A 25,321-nucleotide genomic window follows, 5' to 3' on the forward strand; every position below is an offset into this window, starting at 1 on the left:
TCTCTACCTGCCAGTTCACTTCATGAGTATCATGAGTAAACACATTTTTGGGGTAAATAAAAATGGATTCTGAATCTTTTAAGTCATAAAGCTATACATCAAAAATTACTCCAAGAAATTGCATCATTAAATTAATATTAAATAATAAGTATTCGCTTTTTGGGCCAAGAGACAACTGTCATGCCTGTGTGCTAAATATGAAGCTAGGAGGCACTAGCTTAGCCAACAGATTATTAGCCTAGTTTAGAAAGACTTTAAGCAGGAGGAAACCACTAACCTGGCTCTGTCTTTGGGTTTTTGTACAGATAATACAAAAAGAGATATAATTTTTTACTTAGTGAACTTTAGAGGTGCTGGTAGGTAGATTTGTTAACTGGTCAGACACAGCCAAGCTAGCTGTTAGCTTCTGCACCCAGAAGCTAAGCTAACCACCTGCTGGCTGTATGCTAGCTTCATCTGTTTTTTGAAAACACATTTATTTATTAAATGTTTCTGCATATAACAGATTGATTTACCATTAAGGTAGACACAATAACAACATTAGGGTGAAGTCAGGTAATGTGGGATATTGGGTTTTACATCTTGGCCTCTTTACATATTAGCAGCTAATCACCAAACATGTTATTGCATTGTTAGGCTACTATAAATGTCCTTTACGTAAAATAGTCATTTGAATTTGGTCTGAGATAACTAGGATGTTCAGAGCAAAGATTAAAAACATCACTGGTCCCCGATTTTCTCGTTTTGGTATAATAAAAGGGCTGCAGCTAAAACAATAGGAGCAGTGGTTCCCAACTGGCGGGTTGTGGTCCAAAAGTGGGTTGCGGGTTCATTCTGAATGGACCGCAAGTGACTCATGAACATGGCAAGTTTGTAAAAACACTCTATTTTGAAGTACAGTGAATTTTAGGCACAGACCTTTTATTTTGAATTGCAGTTTCCTGCTGTGGAACGAGTAACTAAGGGACAGCTAGCCTACTTGACAGAGACAGTAAACTAGCTCGATGACATGGCCAAACGCAAGTATGATGCTAAATATATTAAATTAGGTGGACCTTGAACTAAGAAGAAATCTGGAGACCATGGCTGGACCAGTTGGGAGCCACTGGTTTAGAGTGCCTCAGGAATGAGTCCTAAAATGAGCCCTGGATGAGTTAGCATTTTACCATTCAAAGCTCCCTTGCCTCAAAGTCAATGGGTGTTTTGAATGGCTTTTTGGTTAGATAACTGAAATAAGTTATGTGGATAACGCAAGCTAAGGAAGCTTAAAACATAAAATACTTAGGTAAATACCCCACTCAAAAACTTTTGAAGCTTCTGAGTGTCTTAAAAAAAGGCGTTTGCTAACAAGTGGCTAAATGAGACTACAGAACACCATGGCGAGCCATGCCAAATACAGCTTCACAGTCTTGTTATGGTGGTGACGTTCGGTCATGCAACCTCAGTGTCATTTGTTTACAACCTAACCTATAACGTTAGCTTTTACTGGTGACGATTGCATTAAGTCTTCAATAGTCACGAAAGTGGTAGCCATTTGTTAAGATTATCTCACTGAACAAACCATGTAAGTATCATAAACTTTTGTTTGCCACGCAGATCATTTTTAGCAATAATTCAAAATTCAACGGAAAAATCCCATAAGCTTTTTTGACAAGAGAACCAGAGCAAAGCTAAGTTTTGAGTTGGCCTACAGAAAAACATCATCCATGGAACACTTCGTAACAGCAAAGGTTGTAGGTTGTTGCGTTTTATTAACTGTCTGATTTAAAATCAGAATATTTTCACAATGCATTTTATGGGAAAGGGTTTTGAGTGAGTGAGTACTTACTGCACTCAGTTTGACTATTGTGTGCCACCCAAATGTATAACAGACATTTACAGCGTATTTGTCACTTAGAAAATATTAAAGATGATGCAGTGAGTCCATGTCAGCTACGATAGTCCAGAATTGGCCATCACTGTTACATACACACAGGCAGACATGCATGTCCATTGTAGATGACTTGGCACCAAGGATACAGACAGCAAAGTAATTAGTAATAGCCAGAGGTTGCATTAACGATTAATGACTGAACTGATAAATGGATTTATCGTTAAAACAAAAAAAATGTGACTTCCCATTTTACCTGACCAGCTGTCCCATTTCACCTGAACGTGATCGCACTGAAGTCGTGGTCCTTGATGTGTTTGAGGGTCAAAAGTTTCTGAAATATTTGACTTAGCAACATATTTTCTTCATAGAATAAAGTATTACTCAAGGTAGTCTTCGGAATTGTTGGTGGTTTTCTTGGTAACCTACCAAAGATTGTCCCAAATTACCCTACAGCTTCACCCTACATGACTATAATAAAACTATAATGACAGAGTAGTTAAGGTAGTGCATCAGATCTATTAGATTATCACAGTTAGCATATATACACAAAAGTCTCCTTATGTAACTCTCAATTTTCCGAATCTTTTCCTTTGAGCTATTTAATACAGTGCCATACATTTAGTAAAGATGATTGTTTTTCTCCAAGGAGTGTCTGGATGTAATGATCAGCGTGTCTTTTCTTTGTATCCTTTCCTTTTACAATCTGACAGGTCTATTCATTTCCCCACTCATTGTCCTATTTCCCTTCACCCTGCCATGTGCTTTCATCCTTGCAAGTGTTTTTCATATTGTTGCGCCATGTACATTATTCAAGTGCTTTTTTTTTGCTTCTGCAGTGCTCTATGTACTTGTGTTTGCATATGCCATTGAACAAACCTTGCATGTTTAATGCACTCCTTATTCAGAAAGCATATTATTCTGTTAGGCCACTCATAAGGCTGGGGAAAATTCAATAAGCCTAGCTGATCAGAGATGCCGTTTTTTGTATTTTGGGGAGGTATATTTCTATGTTTACTGAAAAGAGTACCAGGATATGTAAAGGAGAAAGAAGGGGAATGAGCTCAGAGCCCCAGCGTGCCAAACCACCAGGGCGTCCTGACAGCTAAAACGCTTCGAGTACAGTACACAGCCATGCCCAAATATTCTCATTATACAGCACCATAGCTCTCTCTGTCCAGGATAAAGTTAGCCTATCTCATAATAACAGCCACTTCGTCTCCCATTTAAAGCCTCATTTGCTGTAGCCATTGTCCCCCACCACTGCAGCCCCTGGTAATGTGAGCCCAGACCTCAACCCAAGAATAATTCCTGAATAATTTCAGAGTCGGTTTTAGCTAACCACTAATGGTGTTAGTCATGCTTGAGTAATCCTGAATTAGCACCAGGCGGGAATTCAATAGCAGGCCTGCACGGATATAAGAGATATGTGCAGGGCAAACTAAGTGCTAATTTGTGCAGACTTTATGTGATGTTCTGTGTGCTCCTTTGGACCTGGGGAGTGTGGGTAAGATACAGGCTAGTCATTTCTGTTGATGTATAATATCCTGTCATAAACAGATTTGTGCACTCACAACAGGAGCATCACTGCCCAAATGGTGCATGGTCTCAGTATCCCGTATAGTACTGGTTTTCTCTTGGTCGTGGGCGATGAAAGAGATTGATGGGGTTTAAAGGAAGATTGTTAAGTGCTGATGTTTACCATGGGCAAGGTCATCTTCTATCTTATTATACACTGTACCAGTCAGCATTCCAGTTACCAAGCTTGGACTGATGGGGAGGGGGAATGGGTCACAGTGATGGAGAGAGGGATGATGAGGGAGAGAGAAAGGGGAGGGGAGCGTTATTGGAAGAAGCAAAAGGGGGGTTGGAGGGGACCAAGAGACGAAGGGGGTGCAGAACTGTGTCAGCATATGTGAGGAAGATTCCTCAAATAGGCCACAGCCTGGGGAGTGATGGACTGAAACTTCACTCAAGGGGCAGAAACAGCACACAATTACACACAACCGGCACAAAATACAGATACACACATGCTGTATAATGTGGAACGTACAGTATGAGAAACCTTAAAGGAGGATGCACTGTGCCAGATGGGAGCTGGGGTTTCAAATTTAACCCTACAGTAAAATTAGAGGGGCTGAGATGCATAACTCAGCAGTTCTAAATACCCAGAAGTCTTCAGAGGGTCTCATTCTCTGTCTCTCTTCAGCTCTGTCTGTCTCTCCTTTCCGTTTCCATACCTTTCGCTTTCGCTGTGTTTTCACTTTCCTCTCTTTGTGTCACTCACCCTCATCCTTTATCTCAAACACACACACACACACACACATTCCACGGAGAGAGAGCGCCGCACCCACCGCGACGACTGCCAAACTGACTCAACACTTTTCATGCAATTCATTTGTCACAGTAATGAAACAACCATGGATCTCACCGGGCCTTCATCAATATCATCTCTCAGACGCGGGGCTTCGGTCCAAAAGGATTTGCTTCAAAGTCTTTGCTCCTTTCTACACTTTGTCCAAACGTATCCAAACTGTTGTGTGTGTGTGTGTGTGTTTGTGTGATATTTGCATTTGTGCCAGCAGGTGCATTTATGGATTCAAATACCTTGATTTGCTTGGACCCATCTCCAACACTCAACCAGACAGGAGTGCCTGCAGAGCCCAAAACTAGACATGAACAGGTGTTGCTTTATATTCAGAGGCAGATTGGCTTCAAGTAGGGAGGTTGCAGGCTGTCTGATAAGTTGTAGAACTGATAACTTTTTCAAAGGTCAATCGTGAGCTTGCATATTGTTGTTTATCTAAACTTTTTTGCAATGATGTGTTGGCCTGCGAGCCACTAACTGGTAGAGGTATGCATATAAAAGCTGCTACAAGCAATACTTTTACACTAACAAAGGATCAAATGACTGTGTGTAATGTGAAAGTGTCACTCGTAGACCAATCCACAGTGCAGTTTCCCTCAGATATCTTTTAGCTAATTGTTTTGGTTTTACCACCACAACTATTTTGATTCACTCTTACCACTCTCATCTGCAATGTATTTAACCATTTGAGGCAGCTGTTGCTTGGATAAACTACTTGGGGAGGCAGTAGCTCAGTCCATGGGGCTTTAGGTCAGGAACCAGAGGGTTGCCGGTTCAAGTACCCATCCGGACCAAATATAGAGTGTAGACTGGTAGCTGGAGAGGTGCCACTTCACCTCCTGGGCACCAAACCCCCAACTGCTCGGGGCACTTGTCCAAGGCAGCCCCCTTGCTCTGACATCCCTCCATTTAATGCATGTATAGGTCCTGTTTGTGCATGTGTGTGTATTTCAGGCCTGTGTGTATATGACAGCAGGGTGAACAAAATGAATTTCCCCTCGGTGATTAATAAAATATATATTCTTCTCCTGAAATATGATCCAAATGAAGTTTTTCAGCATAAAAAAATATGTTTGTCACATTAAAGTGTTGTATTCAGTTGACTTTAATAAGTTGGTCAAAATCAAAAACATTTTTTACATTTTTGTGTAGAATTGACTTAAAATAATAAATTAAAGTATCCTAAATAAAATAATTTGACCACTAAATGTCACCACAACTTTTGGATAAGTATTAAGTTGGATCAACTTAATTAAGCTATCAAGTCATCAAATCATGTTGATTGTATTTAACTAATTGAGTTTGTCGGATTATAAAAGACTCATAGGATTGACTCAATGATGCCAGAGTTGGAACAACTAAAATAGATGCATGCAAATTGTTACTCAGTTTTTTTAAGTTGAACCAGTGCATTTTTTTGGTTTATCGGTACGAATCAATTCTGAATATTTGAAATGGTTTCAATAATCATTTTCTGCTGTTTTCTGCTATTAACCAAGAAAATAAAAGCCTAGTTCCCATGTTATAGCTTTTTTATACATTTATCTTTTAACAAAACATTTTAGATTGTATGCCCTCAATGTAAATTGTTATATTGAAGTGTTTTAGTCAACATTTATTGTAAGAAGTTTGACGAAATAAAAAACATTTTTTACATTTTTGAGTAGAATTGACTTAAGATAATAAATCAAAATATCCTAAATAACATAATTTGACAGCTAAATATCACCACAGCGTTCGGATAAATAATAAGTTGGTTCAACTTAATTAAGCTTTTTAAGGTCAAAGTTTGTCAGATTAGTAAGCCTCATAGAATTGACTGGATGATGCCAGAGTTGGAATAACTAAAAAAGACGCATGCAAGTTGTTACTTAATTTTTTTAAGTTGAACCAGTGCGTTATTTTTTAGTGTTGTACAAAATATTGGTTTATCGATACGAATCAATCCGGAATTTTTGAAATGGTTTCAATAATCATTTTCTGCCGTTCTCTGCTACTAACCAAGAAAATAAAAGCCTAGTTCCCATGTTATAGCTTTTTTATATTTACTTTTTAACAAAATGTTTTAAATTTTATGCCCTCAATGTATCGGAAATAGTATCCAGTATTAATATTTTTCAAAGTATTGCAGCAAAATTGGAAATTCCAGTATCGTAACAATGCTATTTCCCAGCACCAAACGACTGACAGACGAAGTTAGCAGCTAGCTGGTGAACGCTGTGAAGCATTAAGCAGCAAAATAGCTGGAGAATATTGAATTAAGATATGTCAATGTTATTATTACAGCTTGTTGCGCTGCCTCCACATTGACAAAAAATAAGTGATTACAGGTTTAACAGTGCATGCATTGTGGAAGGTGCTGGCATCGCTCGCTAGTGTGATTAAAAGCATCTATACTGTTAGACGAAATTCTCCGATGCCTGGAAGAAAACCAACCAACCCTTTCGTCTCTGCGCTCCACATGCCCATGTTTTCTCGCCTTTCATTTCACTCTTGTTCTCTGCTCTATCACACCTCTACTCCCATCATTCTCTGCCTGTCACCTCCCACCACCAGACATCCTGTCTGCGAACAATCCGCATCGCTTCCTGTGTCTGCCCGTGACTTTGTGCCCACTCTACCTAAAGGGAACTGTTAAGATCTTTAGGAGATGTCATGGGCACGCTGTATACATTCATGACGCATTCATACCTCCTTTCATTTGCCTGCACATTTCACACATTTCAGAAATAGAAGCATGTATGTCCTTGTGGTAGCATGCATGGCAAATGGATGTCTATGGTATACATGTCAGTGTGTGGTGTCACTGGAATGCTTTAATGTCAGTTTTTAACAAGGAAGTGCTCCTAAGTAGGACCATGAAGCTGCTTTTAGCCGCAACGTTGAATTCCTATGTGTTTGCAATAACTTCTGTCAGGACGCAAAGCATTTTGTGATATCATTTCCCCAGTCTTATTTTTATCTGCAGCTGGTCAGTGTTTTCCAGAGGCTGTGCTGGCTGTAAATACAGCCTGAGAGTGTCCTTTGTCTGCGGGTGATGCAGGGACGTATTTCTGGAGAGGAAGCAGTCCGTCTCTCCCGCCAGCATATGGCTCCTCATGCATTTTAATGTCTCACTGTCCCTGCCAGTCAAAAACAGAACAGCCCTGAGTCCAAGGACAGGACAGAGAAGTGGTCTGAAATAGAGACATCTGTCCGTTGGGGTCACTCTGACAGAGAGACAGAGGGAGGCAGGAGATGAGTGAGGATGAGGGGACGCAGCGTCAATAGACAGATGAGGAAGAATCTGGAAAAAAACGAGAGCATTGATTGAAAGAGAGAGGGGATGGTGGAAAGAAGAGGGAGAGGAAGATGGATGAGTGGGGTTAAGCAGGGCACAAGGCACAGCTGTCAATACTTACAGTGATACTTGGACAGCCCATGTTGCGCTGTCACGCATTGTGTAAGAGTTCCACTCACTGTTCATGCAGTAAGTGACAAATCCACTGGCTTAAACTGATGCGTTTCATATTGTTGCATAATTAGGTCTTTTTCTAACAGGAGGCTGGTTGTTGTAACATCCTCCCTCGCTGGTGCATATGTCCCCCCATACTTGGAGCTCTGGGTTTGCATGTGCACTTTACATGTACAGTATCTTTCCGTGGAGTTTTCAAGGGATTTGTTAAGCAGGTCACCCCCGGGCCTCTGTCTGTCTCACCATGGTACGCTCCCGTAATACCTCTCAGTGCTAATGCTAAGCTCACATTGATCCCAGAACGTATTACTCTTCTGCCTTTTGGTTTTTGAGCATCAGTGTGGCGTAGCAGACGTAGATGCAGGCTCTGCACATGCTGTCATTATGTCACTTCTTCTTAAGCTAAGAGTAGGGTTAAAAGCACCTCCCTTAGGGTTATAAAATTTGTGATATTTTTAAAAATAATAACAACTAAAATTTGTGTTTTTTATTCATTAATATATGAATTGGTTTTCTAACTTATCAGTCACCTGAAACATTTTTTTGCAGGCATGGGATTCATACCTAAGCCTTTGCTGCACCACCTGCTGTTTATACATGATATGATATGATATTTGTGTTTACATGTATGTGTGTTTGTGCGTGCCTTTTGGGCACCGCTCCCGTGTGGTCCAGCGGCAGTGCAGTGCTCCAGACTGGATTAAGGTCTTGCTTGGATGTGGCTGCGCTCCATTTGGAAAATCAGGATTTGGATTTGCGATAGAAGCACAAGGGGAGGTGTTATGTTATCCCCCAAGAGGGACAGGCTGAGTGATACAGCTCAAAGATGAGGAGGAGCAAGAGGGAAGAAGGGATGGAGGGTCAGAGAGGAGGAGCAAGACGGGGAAAAGGATAGTAGAGGGAAGCTGATGATGATGTAACAAAATGTTTATCTACCACACTTCCTCTTCAAACATGGCTGTGTTCCTCCTCTGTATTTCTTTACCTCTGAGATTCGAATAATGTTTTTTTGCTTTTTCAGAACGGCCCATGCCAGAACAAAAAGCGAGGCTGCAGACCAGGCTGCCATCTCTGCTGTGCACGACTCAGAAATTGCCAGGGCGGTTGCTAGAGAGCTCTCCCCCAACTTCTACCAACCAGGTAACCTTTAACAACAAGCCTCTGCACACAGCACACATCTGATATTTTAAAGACATCACACAGTGTAGCAGGGACATGTGTCTTGAGTCTCTGTAGAGACTTTCCCACTGCCTAAATGTGAAATACGGTCTGCAGGTGCACTGAGGGGTCAGGGAGGTCACATGTGTTATGAAATACAACACTCTGTGACTTTATTTCAAGTGGCTAAAGTCCCATAAACTTTTAACTAGCTATGCCTGCAAACAAGGTTTTAGCCAAGGTTTTTTTTGACGTATTATAGACAAGACATGACTCACCCAAAAATAAAGTTGTAGCCCTCAAGCCTGATTGGGGCTTTAACCAGTGGTGGAAGAAGAACTCTAAAGCAGCAATACCACAGTGGAGAAATAGTCTGTTTCAAATAGAGGTCTTGCATTTAATCTTAGTAAAAGTACAAAAGTATTAAGATCAAAATATACTTGGAGGTCCAGTGTGTAGGATTCAGTGGCATCTAGCCAACTGAAACTTCTCCCAGCTTGTAGGAGAACTATGGTGGCTGATGCAATAACGAAAATGGCCCTATGTAGAGCCAGTGTTTGGTGTGTCTATTCTGGGCATGGCTGACTCTGTGGAAGAGGACCCTCTCTGTATGTAGACATGAATGATTCACCCTAAGGTAACGAAAACACAGCAGTTCTTATTTTCAGGTGATTTATACACAATTGAAAACATAGTTATGAACATTATATACGCTTTCTGTAAACAGATGCCTCTAAATCCTACACACTGGAACTTTAAAGTACGCATAGTAAAATTACTCATGAATCAAAATTGCTCATTTCAGAATAATACATAATATTTTTTTGGATAATAATTATTGATGCATTAGGTCTGGATCACACAGAAAGCTTTTTGTAATTGTTTTTGATGAGAATTAAGCTTTTTGCTCGTGGTTTTAATGCTGCGTCTCGCTTTGAGTTTCTGCGCTCTAAGTGCCTGGCATTTTTGCTTGACGCTCTAAACTCCTCAAGTTGGCAAAACTTCAACTCACAGCAGAAAAGCGCCCCACAACATATTTTTTCGTCATTGTTTTTCCCATTGTCCAATCAGATGATTTGAGAGGCGGGTCTTCTGTGTAAGTTTAAATTAGTAAACAATGGAGGAGAAACTGGCGGTAGTGGCCGCTTGATACCCAGAGCTATACGGCCTGACAATAGACAGCAGGTTGTCAAACTGCCCCTGAGATATCTTGAAATACGCCTTGAAACAGCCATCATCGAGGAGACGCTCCTGGACCAACTGGTGGTACTCCCCATGCAGCCTCTTCATTAGGGTCTCATGTACCCACACAGATCCTTGTTTCCCTGTACCCAACAAACTATTTGCTGACAGCCTCTCACCCTCAACCAGAGCTACAGCAAGTACCCTCTGCCCCCTGTGAAATGAATACAGATAAATAAACAGTAGATTGATTAGGTTAGGTTAAGGCGGTGATGGCATAGTTGCCTCGCAACAATAAAAAGGTACAGCATCCGTCTTTTTCTTACTAGTGGCATTAAATTAAAAGAAAAAAAGCAGTGTGGCGCAACCTGCAAAATGCTTTCTGTAAAATCGGGGTCTTAATGTGTTCATACTTTTGATGTTGCAACTGTTAAAGGTGGAGCTAGTTTTTTACTATATGAACTGTGAGGTTGGTTTTGAATTTCACAAAAAAAAATAGTTATGTGTTATCTTTATTTATGAAAATACATCATTTATTAGTTGATCATATTTTGAATTAATAATCCAGATCTACAAAGTGTTGTAGTGCAGTAAAAAGTACAATATTTGCCTGGGAGCTGTGTGGGAATAGAAGTACAAAGTAGCATAACATGGAAATATTCAAGTACAGATACCTCAGAATTATCCTTAAGTACACTACTCAAGTAAATGTACTTAGTTACTGTTCACCTCTCCTTTAACTCCCCTGACAGTGGGACATTTACCCAGCCAAGCTATTCTAAAATCCCTCCTCACCTCCACTATCCCTGTTTTTTTAGCTGCACCATCCTCCAGCAACCAATTTGTCCTTTCGAACCATGTTTTTAGGAACTGGCGAACTGTTAGGATGTTGGATTCTTTATATGACTAATGATGTTTGCACAGTTTTAGACTTGTTTACACAGGCTGTGTCTGACTCAGTAATGAGCTTGTTGTTGGTGCACAAAAGCGTAGGGTTTGGTGTTCCAGGATTGTAATCGAAGACTAGAGGTATTGAGGATGACTTCCATCGTCACAATGGGGCCCTGTGTGTGTGCTTCGACAAAGCCAAGCCTGCTTGAAGCAGGGTGCTGTATTCTGGATGGAAGCCTTGTCTCTGCTCTCAAAGGCCTGTTGTAACAGCTCGGAGATACTTGCTAAAATTTGCAGTCATAAACGCTGCCAAAAAAAAGTGAGAACAGCAAAAAAATGTTTTCTGTTCTTTTAGTTTTTCAGATCGTGTCAAAGTTGTAGCTTTAGCGGAGTGTAGAGATGTCTTACAGGTACAGTATGTTCGTGGAGGGCAACGAAACCTACTGCTCCTAATACCAGGCAGTTCTCATCTTTCCTCCGCCTGGAGGTTTAACAGGCACACTGCCATACTATACAGCAGCTCCCAGCGTAGGGTGTCGACTCAACTCTGTTTAGTTCATTTACAAGGTAAGCTGAGTTTCACAAGGCAATGCTGGACATATAATACTACACAAATAGTGAGGAGTACAGATCCTTTTTGGTCAAAGGGGTGGGGTCAGAGGTGGAGCGCAAGGGCACAGAGAGGGCAGATGAAGGTGAATCAAAACTGAGCCTTTAATGTGGCGTTATTTTTCCCCCTTGGTTATTTCTGGTTCTTTCTGAGAGCCGATTAAGGACAGTTTTTGTCTTTGCTCAATGTTAAAGGTTCAGTGTGCACACGCTCACACACTGAATTAATTTGTCATTGTTCTATAGCCATCACTTGGTTGAAGCAGAGTGCCACAAGTGTCTTGTCACACCTTTTTTGTTTATTTTTATTTACAGCGTAAGATCTATTCACGCCTCGCCTCTTCCACTGTTTGTATTATATTTAGGCCTGTGAGCTAGCCGACCTTGGGCCCTCGCCAAAAGCTGCCACAAAATAGTGGGTGACAAATAGATTGACAATGGGACCCATTCAAGCATGTCCCTGCACTAAGCCGGAGAAATGGCCGGCCCGGGCCAGAGACATCCTGCGGCTTGTTTGTGTTGTGGAAAACGGCGATCATGCTTGGCAGGCCGGGTGATCTCCGAGGTTCACAAGTCAGCGCGGAGAGTGTCCTTGCCTTATAAGTCAGATCATGAATGAGAAAGCGGGCGATGTCATTATAATGTGCAGCGCGCAGCGACATCTGAGCCACAGCATTTAAACATACGGTTATGTAAGCGTGTTTGGTAAGCCAGACCGCCACCTGCAAATAGCTAAACTCTGTTTTCCATACAATCATTTTAATCCAGTTTATGGAAGTCTTTGTCCTGAAAATTTTTTACACAAGCTGGTTTCTTCCAGAAGTTTGTGGAATCTAGAATGGCCTACTTAAAGGTTTGTTGCTGGTTTATCCTTTGGCAGGTTATGAGTGCAAACAGTTTCCCCTATTTGCAGCTTCCTGGCAAAACGACCACCACTGTTTTTGGCTTCAAAGACAAAATGTGTTGTGTTAAAATATTCCAAGTTGCTGTAGAATCCAGCCTTTTATGTGTCAATTTGTCTTTCCTTAGTGCAACAAAGCGACTCAATCTGAGTACCTAGACGTAACTTGTGTGATTTTCCCAAATTAATCGTCTTTGCTTCCTCATTGTCTACCGCTGCAGTGGAGATATTCTCACTTACCCCCATCCCACAGCTTCTAATAAGTCCTCTAGGGTAACGACCAGAGGTCTAAACCCCTTGTTGTTTGTAATTGGCATTTCAGACTCATAGCAGATTATCACCCAGATTGGGAGTGTGTACTTCAAAAGGGAAGAGAGGGTCACAGGGAATAGGACCCTGACCTTTATGATTGGTTCACACACAGTACCCTGGAGGGGGAGCAGCGAGGGTTAGCTGTGGGCGTGGCCTGTGTCGTGACGTTAATTGGGCTATATTTGGTGCCGATGTGTGCTCACTGGGGTCTAATGGAGACATAGCTGAAATCCTTATGCACTGAGAGGAGCTCGGGCCCCGCTCTCACCCCCTCTCCAGGGCTGACGCAGAGCAGCTGTCGTTTCCTTCAGCCGGTCGCTGGAGGGGGGTCGAAGGGTGGGGGGCCCAGCAGGGAACCCACTCCGCCCTGTTTGACCCAGTCAAGGTACACTTGAACCAGGTGGAGCCATAAAAGACTGGACCTGTCAGGGCTGAGAACCAGACATGAGCAGGTGCTGTTTTATATTCATGGCAGCAGGTGTCGAGGAGTAAGTTTCAAGACAGTAGTTCAGATGAAGTTCAAAGTTATGCAGTAACTTTTTTTTTTTATAACTTTCAAGGATACAGCATATTAATTATTTTGAGATTCTTTTCCAAACAAATTTGAAAAACTTTTTAAGGATCTGAAACTTCCAAGAAACATGTCATTTGTTTGAAAAATGGTTCCCACAATGGGGATGGATTAAGATCTGTAAAATATAGAGCTGTTACGATTAATTGATTAGTTGTCAATCATTAATTTGGTAATCAATTAATCAGTTTGAGTAATATTTTTAAGAAATAAACTTTAAATTCTCTGATTCTAGCCTCTTAGATGTGAATATTTGGGTGTCTTCACTCATCTATGACAGTAAACTGAATATCTTTGAGGTTGTGGACAAATTTAGAGGATGTCCTCTTGACTTTAAGAAACACTGGTCGACATTTTTCACCATTTCTTGACATTTTATAAACCCAACAACTAACTGATTAATGAGGAAAATGATTTCTGGACAGTGAAAACAGTCGTGAGTTGCCGATGGAGTACAACATAAAGTTTGCATTTGTCTCTTTTCCTGCTGCGTCTCTCAGCATGCTCTGTCTCTGTCAGTGACATGTCAGTTCATGTGAACACGAGGCCTCCCATGTTCTTCTTTGCATGTAGCCACTTACAAACAAAGCACAGGAAGAGAGTAATTATACTCAGCCAGTAGCCACAGACAATTATTTGCATGTATGAGTGCATATGACGTGCTCATTAGTTTGCCAGTTTTGGGCTTTATCCTGGTTTCGATCTTGTCCAGTATGTCTACAGGAAGCATAAGAAACCTGATTATTCATATCCTTGTATATATTATTTTAACAGTATCCAAGTTTCGGGTCATGTGTGTACCAGGGTATGATGTTTACATGCGCAACACACAACTCCAAAAACCTGATCGTAATCAGGATACTGTTGTGCATGGAAACGCACTCCATGTACTGTAACGGTAGTGGAAGTAATCTGGCTGAACAATGACAGCTCCCCCTGCCCATCTGCTAGTGTGAGTGGGAGGAAGAAAGAAAATCTAAAAAGCTACAAACTGAGTCATGAATATTAAATATAACAGCGTAGAGAACATGCTGAGATCACAACCCACAGAACAGACTAATACGTATATAATATGCAATGTTATATTGGGTTTTGAATAGAATAAGATATTTCCAAACGCATCAAAAACAAAGAACACACACCAGGAAAATACCTGTCACTGCCACTCACTTGAAAGACATGCTATTATATTTGACATATACAATGAAGCACTCCCTAGGAAATGTGTATTTATGTACCTGTTGTCAGCTCTGTGCATCTGACAATGATGTAACAGCAACCTGTCACAATTCATAGAGCAGCAACAGCCTTTTGCCAGTGTTTGACTGTCATGAAAAACAAGCTTTAGATGGTAAAAATAAACATTTTCTCATAGGCTAAAGTTGCTGAACGCCCTTTCAACTCTGGACTTTATCACACTAGATTATATGCTACCATCCCCATACTTGAACCCTCCGTTGAGCCAAAGTGATGCACGGTGGCAACAGATGTGATAACGGCACACACCATGCTCTTTCGCCCCCGACTGTATATACACACATCCATGCATGTACGCTGAAGCTGAAGCTACGCTCTTGCTACTGCTTTTCATCTCATATTAAGGTCAGCAGGGGTTAGGCTGGGTCTTAAACAGCCGATCTGTTGTGTTTTGTGAGAGTATATGGCCGTGTGTGTGTGTGTGTGTGTGTGTGTGTGTGTGTGTGTCAGCGCGTGTGTTTTGCCAAGAGTGCACTGGAGCAGAAAATGTGCTGTGGATTAACATGAAGAGAACTGGCAAACACAGCTTAAACAAACGCTTGTATTCGAATAACCTCAAAGAGACAATGATGGATAAAAAGACACAGTATTGGGGAAAAAAATAAAATGCACGTAACTTGAATTTCAAGGGGGAAAAAAATCCTCTTAATGCCGTAATTCATTTGTGCTTATTTTGGTTTGTGTTGAGTATTCTTGTCTTGGTCGTGACTAACGCTATGGCCCATTTTAATGACCCTCTTTGGAAGGCTGCGGACTCAGCCCAGCTGATCAATGTTCAGATGAAAGAAACACCACGGCCATTTGGGTAATTGAGTCCCGGTACATGTTCCAGCTGACCTGGCGGGATTCCTTGGTAGAGTACATCTAATAAATCTTCCCCCGCTCATCACAACAAGATCTACACATGCTCAAGTATCTGCAAAACATCTACGAGTAATTAGATTAATCAAAGAAAAAAATTCACGAAAATTCTTCGGCAGCTTTCTAGGGTTGAAACACACAAAAAAAAACATGTTGTGTAGTGTAGTGGAAGTCGTTTTTGATGCGCAGTGTTGTGAGCGTGCAGCTGAGGGTCATTTTAGTGTTGATAACCATTCAGAAAATGCCTGGAACCCCTCACAGGAATCCGTCCCCAAACAGTGAAACTGCCCAGACCCGCCCACGAAGCTCTAACTCTTATTGAGTTATGGTGTGAAATTAAGCTCAGAGGATACATTAAGCCCCACAGATGTCCAAATGTCCCCTCAGTCTCTTTGTAGTGGGTCTTATTGGTTGTGGCAGTGATGAAACAAATTAGGAATGCCATGCAGCCGAAAAATACTTTGGGCTTATGAGTACTGAGGCCCAAAAGGTTCTGCGCTGATGCGGGATTGGATACACATGTTCCCTTCTGGATCTGATGTTTGCACAATTGCTCCTAGAGGGTATGAGGGTCAAATCTAAATCAATAGGAACTATTTTTCCATTGAATTACAGTGTGCAAACTTAATAAGTGGCATGCGTATAAGAGGCGTATGGTAAATCCTTTTGATTGATCTCTGAGATTAACCCATTTTTAAACACAATAACTGAACGCACAAACATGAATTACATCACCTGACACTGCCTCAGTATGTATTATCTGGTGAGGGTGAAAAATATTTAATCAATTGTATGTTCTTTCTAGATTTATGTCTCTTTATTTCAAATTGGCTATACGGGATGCGGAGGATCCTTCTCTGTTCATACCATCTGATGTACTTCACACAAAGCAGCATTGTCCCTCTCTTAGTCACTCTGACACCATCTAATTTAGGCGAAGTGAAAAAAAACACAGGCTAACAAAGAGCCCGATGTCTCTAATAAATATTAATTCAGCACGGAACAAAGGGACAAATAAAGTGTCATTTTTCTCACATATAAAAAGGCATTTATATTCAGATTTAAGAGCCTTAGTCCACACATTAGAGGATGCAACGTTTATAGTGGCAATTCAAAACATATAGTTAAAAGAGGAGTGCGCACTTACAGTATCATTACACTATCTGGGTCCACTAACCCAGGACCTCAGTCCATAAACAGCTGAAAGGAAGTAGCCAACAGTACGAGCTTCCCCAGACAAAAAAGAGGCATCGCTGCACCTTAAGGTCGGCTCTCTTTATCTGTGCAGCCATGTTGGTGGGATGCTGAGAATTGATGTGACAAGGGCCTTTCCCGGAAAACAAGACACTGATAAAAGAGAATGGCTGATGATAAAGATGAGCCTGCAGAGGAGGCTTCCTTTGTGAAATGGTGTTTGTGACCCTGCATTAATCAGTCTATTCTCCCCTGTCTCCCCCCAGTGATGATTGCATATATAATGTTGATTCATGAATATTTTAATTGAAAGTTCAACTGTGCTTAGGGCCAGCTCGGATTTAAATTGAGCTCGCGGTGGAACTCTGTAGTCAGGCAGGATGGAGAGCAAATTAAGGGTGTTCTTTGCTTCTAATCTGGCATTTGGACGGTGGCTGTGGCAGAAATTTAAGACTAACATTTGTGTTTTTGTTCAGGGTTTGGTTGGATCGCCTGTGTCATTGCTGAAAAGAGAGGTAAAACCCTGACAATCTTTGAGAACCCAAAACGTTAGAAAGTTACACTCACAAATCCTTTGAAGAATAATAAGAATGATTATTCACTTTTTCACTGAGAGTTAGGGTGCCTTCAGACCTAGAGTTGTCTTGCTTTGGTTTCAACCAGGGACTAATTTTGTCACAAAGTTGCATAATTGCCTAGAGTTGGTTCATATTCTCACATTGGCATTTACAAGCGGACCAGATGAAATGCCTTGCACGAGAAAGCTGCTCTTGATTGGTCAGAATTTCCATGCAGGAAAAATCCAGGAAGTAAAGCAAACGAAGAAGAGTACACTTGCAAGATAAATGTGACACTTTCTAATGTCACAATGGAGGGACAACTACGCAGGTTGATTTTAGCGCTGCTCATCGTGGACTATATTGCTGTCATTGTTCATTTTAGTCAAACCATACAGTTTGAAAACGAGGCGCGGCTCCAACTAGAAAACAATGTTTTGATGCATTAGATGTGCTGGATGTGCATATTAAGGCAGTACAGGAGGAGGTGCACATTAATAATCCTCCAGGACTGTACCATGCTCATGTTTAACCCGAACAATGTGTCATGTGACTGCAGTTGGTTCGGATCAAGATCGGAACACGTTATCACCACAAACAAACCGCACCACAGTTTGTTTGTAACCACACTGAGGCCACCTTTTCAAGAAGGTCTCCGTGCGGATGTTTTGGTGCGATTGCTGTATTCACACCTGCCCGAATGAACCGCAAACGAGGGCAAACAAACTAGAGTTTGACTGAACTGGACCAAACAGGTGTGAAAGCACTTTTAGACAAGAAAATTGATACCACTAACACTAAAGCCAGTGTCTGGTTCGCTTAGCGCACGCAGACTGGAAACAGCTAGATTGGCTGAGCCCAAAGGTAACAAAATCTACCCACCATCACCTCTTAAGCTAACAAGATATAACATCAAGCTCAAGGGACCCCTTTGATAGTGGCTGTGCAGTGTTTCCCTCCTCAAATTTTACCTATCTTTGGAGCATTACTCAGCCCCCGTCCCAACAAGCTATGCCAGCACGGTTGATACCAAGCTTGCCTTCAGTCATCTAGTTTCACTTGATACCACTACCTTTGTACTAGTAAGAAAATTAGCCTCGCTACACCCTTTAAGAGACAGTAATATCAGCCTGTTAACGTGTGTCCCCTTTCTTACTTCCACAGGGCCTGACTATGTAAAGCAACCATTGAAGGAGCCTGTGGAGATTAAAGAGGTCCCTGTTGAAAAGAAGGACGACTCCCCAAGAGATTCTCCCCACTTCTACCGCAAAGGTACCACTCCTCCCCGCTCCCCTGCGACCAGTCCTGTAGCCACGCCTCCCCCCTCGCCTCACTCCAGCAAGAAGAAGGGTCAGCTCGCCAACAGCACCAGCCGCAAAATCAGCAAAGAGGAAAAACCTTCCCGCAAGATAAGCAAAGAAGAGAAGTCAAGTCATAAAACCAGTAAGGATGAGCGGTCTAGTAGAAAGATCAGTAAAGAAGAGAGGCCAGCCGTCACTGACGGCCCCAAAGGTCCTCATATGCACCTCGAGGCTCCACCTAAACCTGCTAAAAGTCAGCAGCCCACCACAGAATCTGCCCCCCCTCCTGCGCAGCCCCCTGCAGTTCCAGTAAATGGCGAGCTCCACAGCGAGTACCACAGTTACTACGTCAAAGCCCCTACTAGGGTCCGTCCACCCCCGGACCCTCAGGAGGATATAGAAGAAGAGCCTAGTATCCTAGACCTGGCACGTATGCCCCCACAACCCCCTAAATCGTATAGTATCCCCCCTGCTAAACCAGCCTCCATACGGGACAGCAAGGGCGACCCAAAACTCAGGAAGCAGGATTCCCTAAAGCCAAAGAGCCTCGCAGACACAAAGAAAGCCAGTATGGAGATTGCAGAAAACATGGAAGAAACAGTAAGTATCAGTGGTGTGATAGGAAAAGGTATATTTAAAGGAATAGTTTGACATTTTGGGAAATATACATGTTTGCTTTCTTGTGTAGCGTTAGATGAGAAGATTGATTCCGTCTCGCTTTGCTGCATGAAAAAAACCTGCTCAGCGCTGTCTCATAGGAATGCTTGGAGGCTCCATGTCCACCATGCTGACACGAGAATGTATGACAGGGAGGTGAAAACTGGTGACAAAAAGCTGACGTTTGAACATCACAGTCATGATGTTAAACGCATCCCAGCGCACGTTTAATACAATGTAAATTCTTATTTTATTGTAAATTCAATAGTGCATATTTGACCATTTCTTCTATGAAATTTTAGGGGAAGTTCAGCCTCCCTTGTTGTCTCAGAGCAATCGCCGCTGCTCAACATGTCTAAACTGGTAATGGAAAGACAAATCGCCGCGGCATGGTTTGACTCAGTACAGCCAAAAGTGGTAATGGAAAAAGAAATTCTGTCCGTCTCCGTCCAGGCAGCACTTGAAAATCGTAGTCAGCATCCAGTTTAAAAGAGAGACACCATAACATTTTCCATGGCCTCCATGCTGCTTTCTGTTGGCTACTAACCCCGTTTTCCAGTGCAGCCGTTATACTGAACGTGACACACCAGTAAAAAAAAGCAGGAAGGCATGTTTGTCTCCACAGGCAATGGGCAAGGAGTTTATAGCCTTTTTCCAGCAGGTTCCCCACATTTAAAAACCTTCGCATATGCGCTAATTTTGGTGGAAAATAGGTATTTGTGAGCTGTACAGGTGCCAGTAGACAGATTTTGTAACCTATGGACAGAAACAGGCTCGCTGTTTGCCCCTGTTTCCAGTCTTTGTGTAAGCTAAGCTAACCAGCTGCAAGCCATAGTTTCATATCAACCATACAGACATGAGACTGGTATCAATTAGCTCATAGTCTCCATAATGTACAACTGTTCCTTTAATATTTCTTACTTCTATCTATTTAAATGGTTCTGAATAACCTTGTCATGTGAATAAAGGCAGGACGTATGATTTGATTGCTGTGGATTATCATGTGATATCTGATCTTTATCATAATGTCATTTTTTGCAGGGTCCTAACTCGATCCTTGTTGCTATGGTAATGCTGTTGAATATTGGCCTTGCAATTATATTTGTCCATTTTCTGACATGATGATGCTGTTTCTCAGGTGAGTTCATTAATTTTCCTGGACACTTCTATTCATCAACAAAACACGAATAAGGAGCAGATGAATTCATGTATTTCTAAAGATGAATCTGCCCTTTTTTTTACTCATGCCTTGTGCGTCTGGTGTGCTACAATGTGTGTCTGAAATGTGACAAGCAGCCAATTAAATCCCAACAAACTGTTTTATGTTGCAGTAAAACCATGGCAACCGGTACAGTTGCATCGCCGGCCTTGAAAAATGAAAATGGCGCCAGAGAGACACGGGGGCGGCCGTAGGTGTTTAGGAATCAGCGTGACACCGAAGAGAATCAGGAGGAAGGCATCACCACCAACAACCTGTCATGGGCCTTCTTTATGGCCAGCCCTGTGAATTAGCACTCCTTTGGCTTTTGTGAAAGCTGAGGTGTAATGTCGTGTCTAGTGAGTTTAAAAAAAAAAAAAAAAAAAGTTTAAAAATGCAACCAAACATACACAGTCTGAAAAAAGAAGTAATTGAAACCCACACGTGTGCTGATCCAAGCACTGGTCTCTGTAGCCCACTGCTTTGGCAGAGATAGCGGTGGGCTGACGGACTTTGCTGGAAGAGTGTGGAGATGCACTTTTAGATGACGGGAGCAAACAGCTGCCTTTCTATTTTGCCATCTGACGTTTTGATGGGGAGATGTGAGCCCGGCGGCCGGGGAGAGGGGGGGAGGACAGTCGCAGCGGGAGCGTGCTCGGGTGTTCGGAGCGTTTTCTGGGGTTCACACCACTCTTGCAACAGGAAACTGGGCACGGCCGTTGCCAGCAGTCAGTGCTAGCACGGTCACTAGCCAGTCTTACTCTGTTTACCCAACCATCACCGCAGCTTTCTCGAGCTCCGTCCATTGTAACCCAGGATACACTGCTTTGAAACACTCCCCCTGCATGGTACAGTTTAACATTTTGTTTTTGTTTGTTTTCTGTTTTATCGTAGCTTTTCTTTGTTCATCGTTGTTCTCTGAATGTTGGTTACCTGCAGTCATAACGCTTGTAGTTGAAAGATTCTTCTCCTCTCAAAATGAGTAAACACATTTGTTTTCCCTTTTATTTTGAAATTTTACTCATTTCTAACAATTGCGTTGTAATTTGACATTACACATTCATGTTACTGAAAGTGCAATATGTTTTATTTTTTCAGAGGAAAAGCTTATAGTATATTTTGCCAAAAAAATGGGGGGTTGTACCATTATAAAAATCCTATGTTCCATTTATTTTTGTCAGACTCTCATAGGTTGAATAGACGGGTTTTGAGAGAGGGCGGCGCTTGACAGCCGCTGTTCAGGAAAGAGGTTCACACTTTGAAAGCTACCTAGCTCCGTGAGAGTGAAGTAATAAATGTCTTATGTTATTTATGAAACTAGAAGGAAAATAACTTCATTGCACATGTCAATGAACCATTTTGCTTGAATTCCTTCGTTCTATTCTTTGCTTTCAATGTTTCAGTATACCACTAAAAATGCAAAGACGCAGTTCACGCAGCTGCTCCTCTATGCCCGGCAGTGCTTGCGTGCTTGTGAGACTGGATCAAGACAGTCTTGTGGACAGTGGGAGGTGAATTTATTCAGGTTGAGGCCATGGGGAATGTGGCACCAGGGAGAAGGAGAGATGCCTTTAAAAGTCTTTAACAGTACTACTGTTTACCTCAGAAAAAAGATGAGGAAAGGGGGGGGAGGGGAAGAGATGCCATCCTTGTCTTAACTTTGTCGTGTGGGGGGGATACTCTGACTGTTGTCATCATCTGAATCATGCTTTTAACTTGCCTCATCGTAGCTGTTAGTAGTCTTTGTTGCAGGTATGGCATGAGTTTCTTTGATTTTAAAAAAAGTGGTTATTTATATGGTTGACATTTACTGTCATCACTACCAAGGTTAATTATTTATTCATCGTACAACTGATGTGTTTGTGAACATTGGTCATCATAAAAAGGGCTTTAATACAGCTAGGTTTTCTTTGCTGCAATTCAGTTTTGAAGTTCAACTTGACAATAATGTGTGTTACACAAAGAGCAACACATGACATTTGGAGGACGCTTCAGCCAGTTAGATGTTTGCAAACTGTCCACATAATTATTAAAATGTATTCAAAATGTGGAATAAAAGCAGACCAAGACACTAAATTATTCTAAAACATTGTTATATTACAAATGTGATGCATTAAATAATGATTTTTTTCACCCTTTCTTTGCTACACCCTCTTTTCTTGTTTTAACTGTCTTCACACGAGCGTGGTGAAGACTGGAGTTTCGGAGGGTTTAACAGAGCAGCCTGTTTCTGGGATATTTTTTGAAATGCAACATTGCATGTCGGAGTCATTTATATATAGATTATTATTATATACTATTTGTAAGGATTTTTACAGAGCACAATCCAGAATCTGGTATGAGTTGGTATTTTTCTAACAATTTGCACACCTGTATTTTGACAATGAATATAACTTGTTTGTAATTGGTAATGTAATGCACATATGATAATGTTTGACAGTGGAAAAAAAAGTACTTTATTTCTAATTGGTTGTACTGTATGTACCATTTGGGGATGTGAAAGGCAGATGTACTTGTTTGAGTATTTTAGGATATAACGCGGAACTGCGGGAGACTTTTGATATCTCAAGGTTCATGTTACCCCACTGATTTGTGCAAAGTCTTTGGAGATGAAGTTATGTGTATAACAATAAAGATGTTATGCCTTGTTAAACTACATTTTGCTCATTTCTGATGTTTTTACACTCTTGCATATGGCGGCAGACAAGGGCAAACGCTCTACAACGACCTAAAACATTTCCAGTAGGAGAAACGTGCTATAACTTCAAAAATTATGTCAGTTCAATAACACATACAAAAACTGAGAACAGATACAACAACTGAAACGTGCTGCAAATAAAAAACATGCTGCAGAAGGCCAAAACAAATACATTAACAGCAAACACACTGCAAATATAGAAATTATGCCAAGTGAAAAACACACAAACCCCCAAAACAAATGCTACAGGAGCACACTGCATATCTAGTCAGCACAATGGGCATTTTCCAGGGACTGGTTGCACAAATCTCCTTAAGTATGACACTTAATTTCTCCTTAGCTGAGGGACGTACACAGTTGCACAGAATCCCTTAAAAAATTTCCTTGTCCCTTAAATGGAAAAGGAAAAATGCAAACTCGTTGACTGCCTTAAAAGAGATTTTACAGCCGTAAAAGTTTCCATGGAGACTCGTCTCAGAAAGTTGGCTTGTATTTAAGTAGTGAAAAAATGGCAGAAGAAAAAAAGACAAGGAAACCATATTGGTCAGAGGAGGAAAAGATTACATCTGGAGGAATACAATCATAGAACGCACATATACATGAGTAAATTTGATCCCCAAATACCTGAAAACAGAAAATGATTGATGAAAATTAATTTGGTCAAATCTTAAGCATAAAATCAAAATTGTATGATAGAGTCAGAGGTACCTTACGTTAGTTTTTTTTAATCTTGCTTTGGTTGCTAAGGTCTTTTGTGCAACGGTCTAGGGATTCCTTAAGTATAAGACCAAGACATGGAGAAAACCTTAAATACTTAAGTCAACATTTTAAGGAAACCTTAAGGAGAAGACTTAAGGATGTTTTGTGTAACAGATTTTATTTTGAGGAAATCTTAACAAGGACTTTAAAGAAAATCTTAACTTAGGGTGTTTTGTGCAACCGGCCCCAGGCCTGTAGGGGAGCCTTAAGTACAACAGCTTGATTATCAACCCAAGCGAGAGACCACACAAGAGAGTGGGTGCTTTTGAAGCAGGAAGAAAAGTGGAGTAAAGAGGTGACATAAAATGCTACATATTCCTTTTCTAAGTCTTTTACAATATTATGGAAGATACTGCTCTATGTTTTTATGCCTCTGCGCCGGCAATAGTCATAGCTTGAGGCATTATGTTGTCACATTGTCCGTCCGTCCCATTCTAGTGAAAGCAATATCTCAAAAATGCCCTTTTTTTCAAATTTGGCACAAACGTCCACCTGGACTCAAGGATAAACCAAATTCTGGTAGTCAAAGGTCAAGGCCACTGTGACCTTACATCCATGTCATTCTCGTGAACCCAATATTTAAAGAACACCTCAAGGGTATTAAAAGTAGGCACAAACATTCACTTGGACTTGATGAGCTTATCAGAATTTGGTGGTCAAAGGTCAAGGTCACTGTGACCTGTGTTTTTGGACAAATCTCAAGAATTCATATGCTGACTATGACAAAATTTCACACAAATGTGGACAAATGTCCACAAATAGGATAAAATGAAGAAGTGATAACAATATTTTTTCCCAAAGGTCGAAGGTCAGCTTTACTGTGACATCATAATATTCTGCAAAAACACTTCTCTGGCCATCACCCAACATCATATCTCAGGAACAGAAGGGGAGACATTTGGTCAGATACTGAATTGGTGACTCTACTCTTGGGTGCTCACCTTGAAGCTGTGCTGGTTGTATAAATCTTCTGTGCATGTAAGATGTGCGTGAAGCATCCATGTTTTCACAGACATTAACTGATGTGTAGAGGAACACAACTGCGAGGCAGCAATGCTAGTTTTGACTTTGACGGTTCTGCAGGATGTTTCCATTGTATTTGTTTTGTGTGTGCTTTTTAATTGGCATCCTTTCTGAAGCTGCAACGTGTTTCTCCAACTGAAAATGTTTTCATTAGCACGTTTTCCCTTGTCAGCCACCATACAACCACAAACAACACAGCACTACACAACAAACATTAATAGCACACTTACACTGGTTTAAAATCTACAGCTGGATTTGAATTGATGGATGCAAGGATTTCCACTTGTCTTATAAGAATGTTTTTAAATTCCAGTCTCATGTTCTCTTCTATGTATCTCCAAGGTTCTTAGACTCATCTGTGCTTAGCCTCTCAGCAATGATGGCCTCCTGATGACCTTCTCATAATGAGATCCGGGGGGAAAAGAGTAGGCATGAAATCAAAGTATCTTCATCGGGGTCTCACATTAGCGGTGCGAGCGCAGGCAGGTGCCCCAGTTTGT

The 25,321-nt window shown here is 41.4% G+C and overlaps 1 protein-coding gene across 1 annotated transcript in view; it reads left to right on the forward strand.

Moving 5' to 3' along the window:
* Positions 1-22,997, forward strand: part of jph1a (junctophilin 1a) — a 44,841-nt gene extending 21,844 nt beyond the window's left edge. Inside the window, exons 4-7 of the mRNA XM_049564963.1 lie at positions 8,714-8,832; positions 18,350-19,086; positions 20,185-20,281; positions 20,475-22,997. Coding sequence (XP_049420920.1) covers positions 8,714-8,832; positions 18,350-19,086; positions 20,185-20,265 — 937 coding nt within the window. The 3' untranslated portion in view covers positions 20,266-20,281; positions 20,475-22,997. The remainder of the gene's footprint in view (positions 1-8,713; positions 8,833-18,349; positions 19,087-20,184; positions 20,282-20,474) is intronic.
* The last annotated feature ends 2,324 nt before the right edge of the window (positions 22,998-25,321 follow it).

Source organism: Epinephelus fuscoguttatus, linkage group LG21, assembly GCF_011397635.1.
Source record: "Epinephelus fuscoguttatus linkage group LG21, E.fuscoguttatus.final_Chr_v1".
Classification (NCBI taxonomy): domain Eukaryota; kingdom Metazoa; phylum Chordata; class Actinopteri; order Perciformes; family Serranidae; genus Epinephelus; species Epinephelus fuscoguttatus.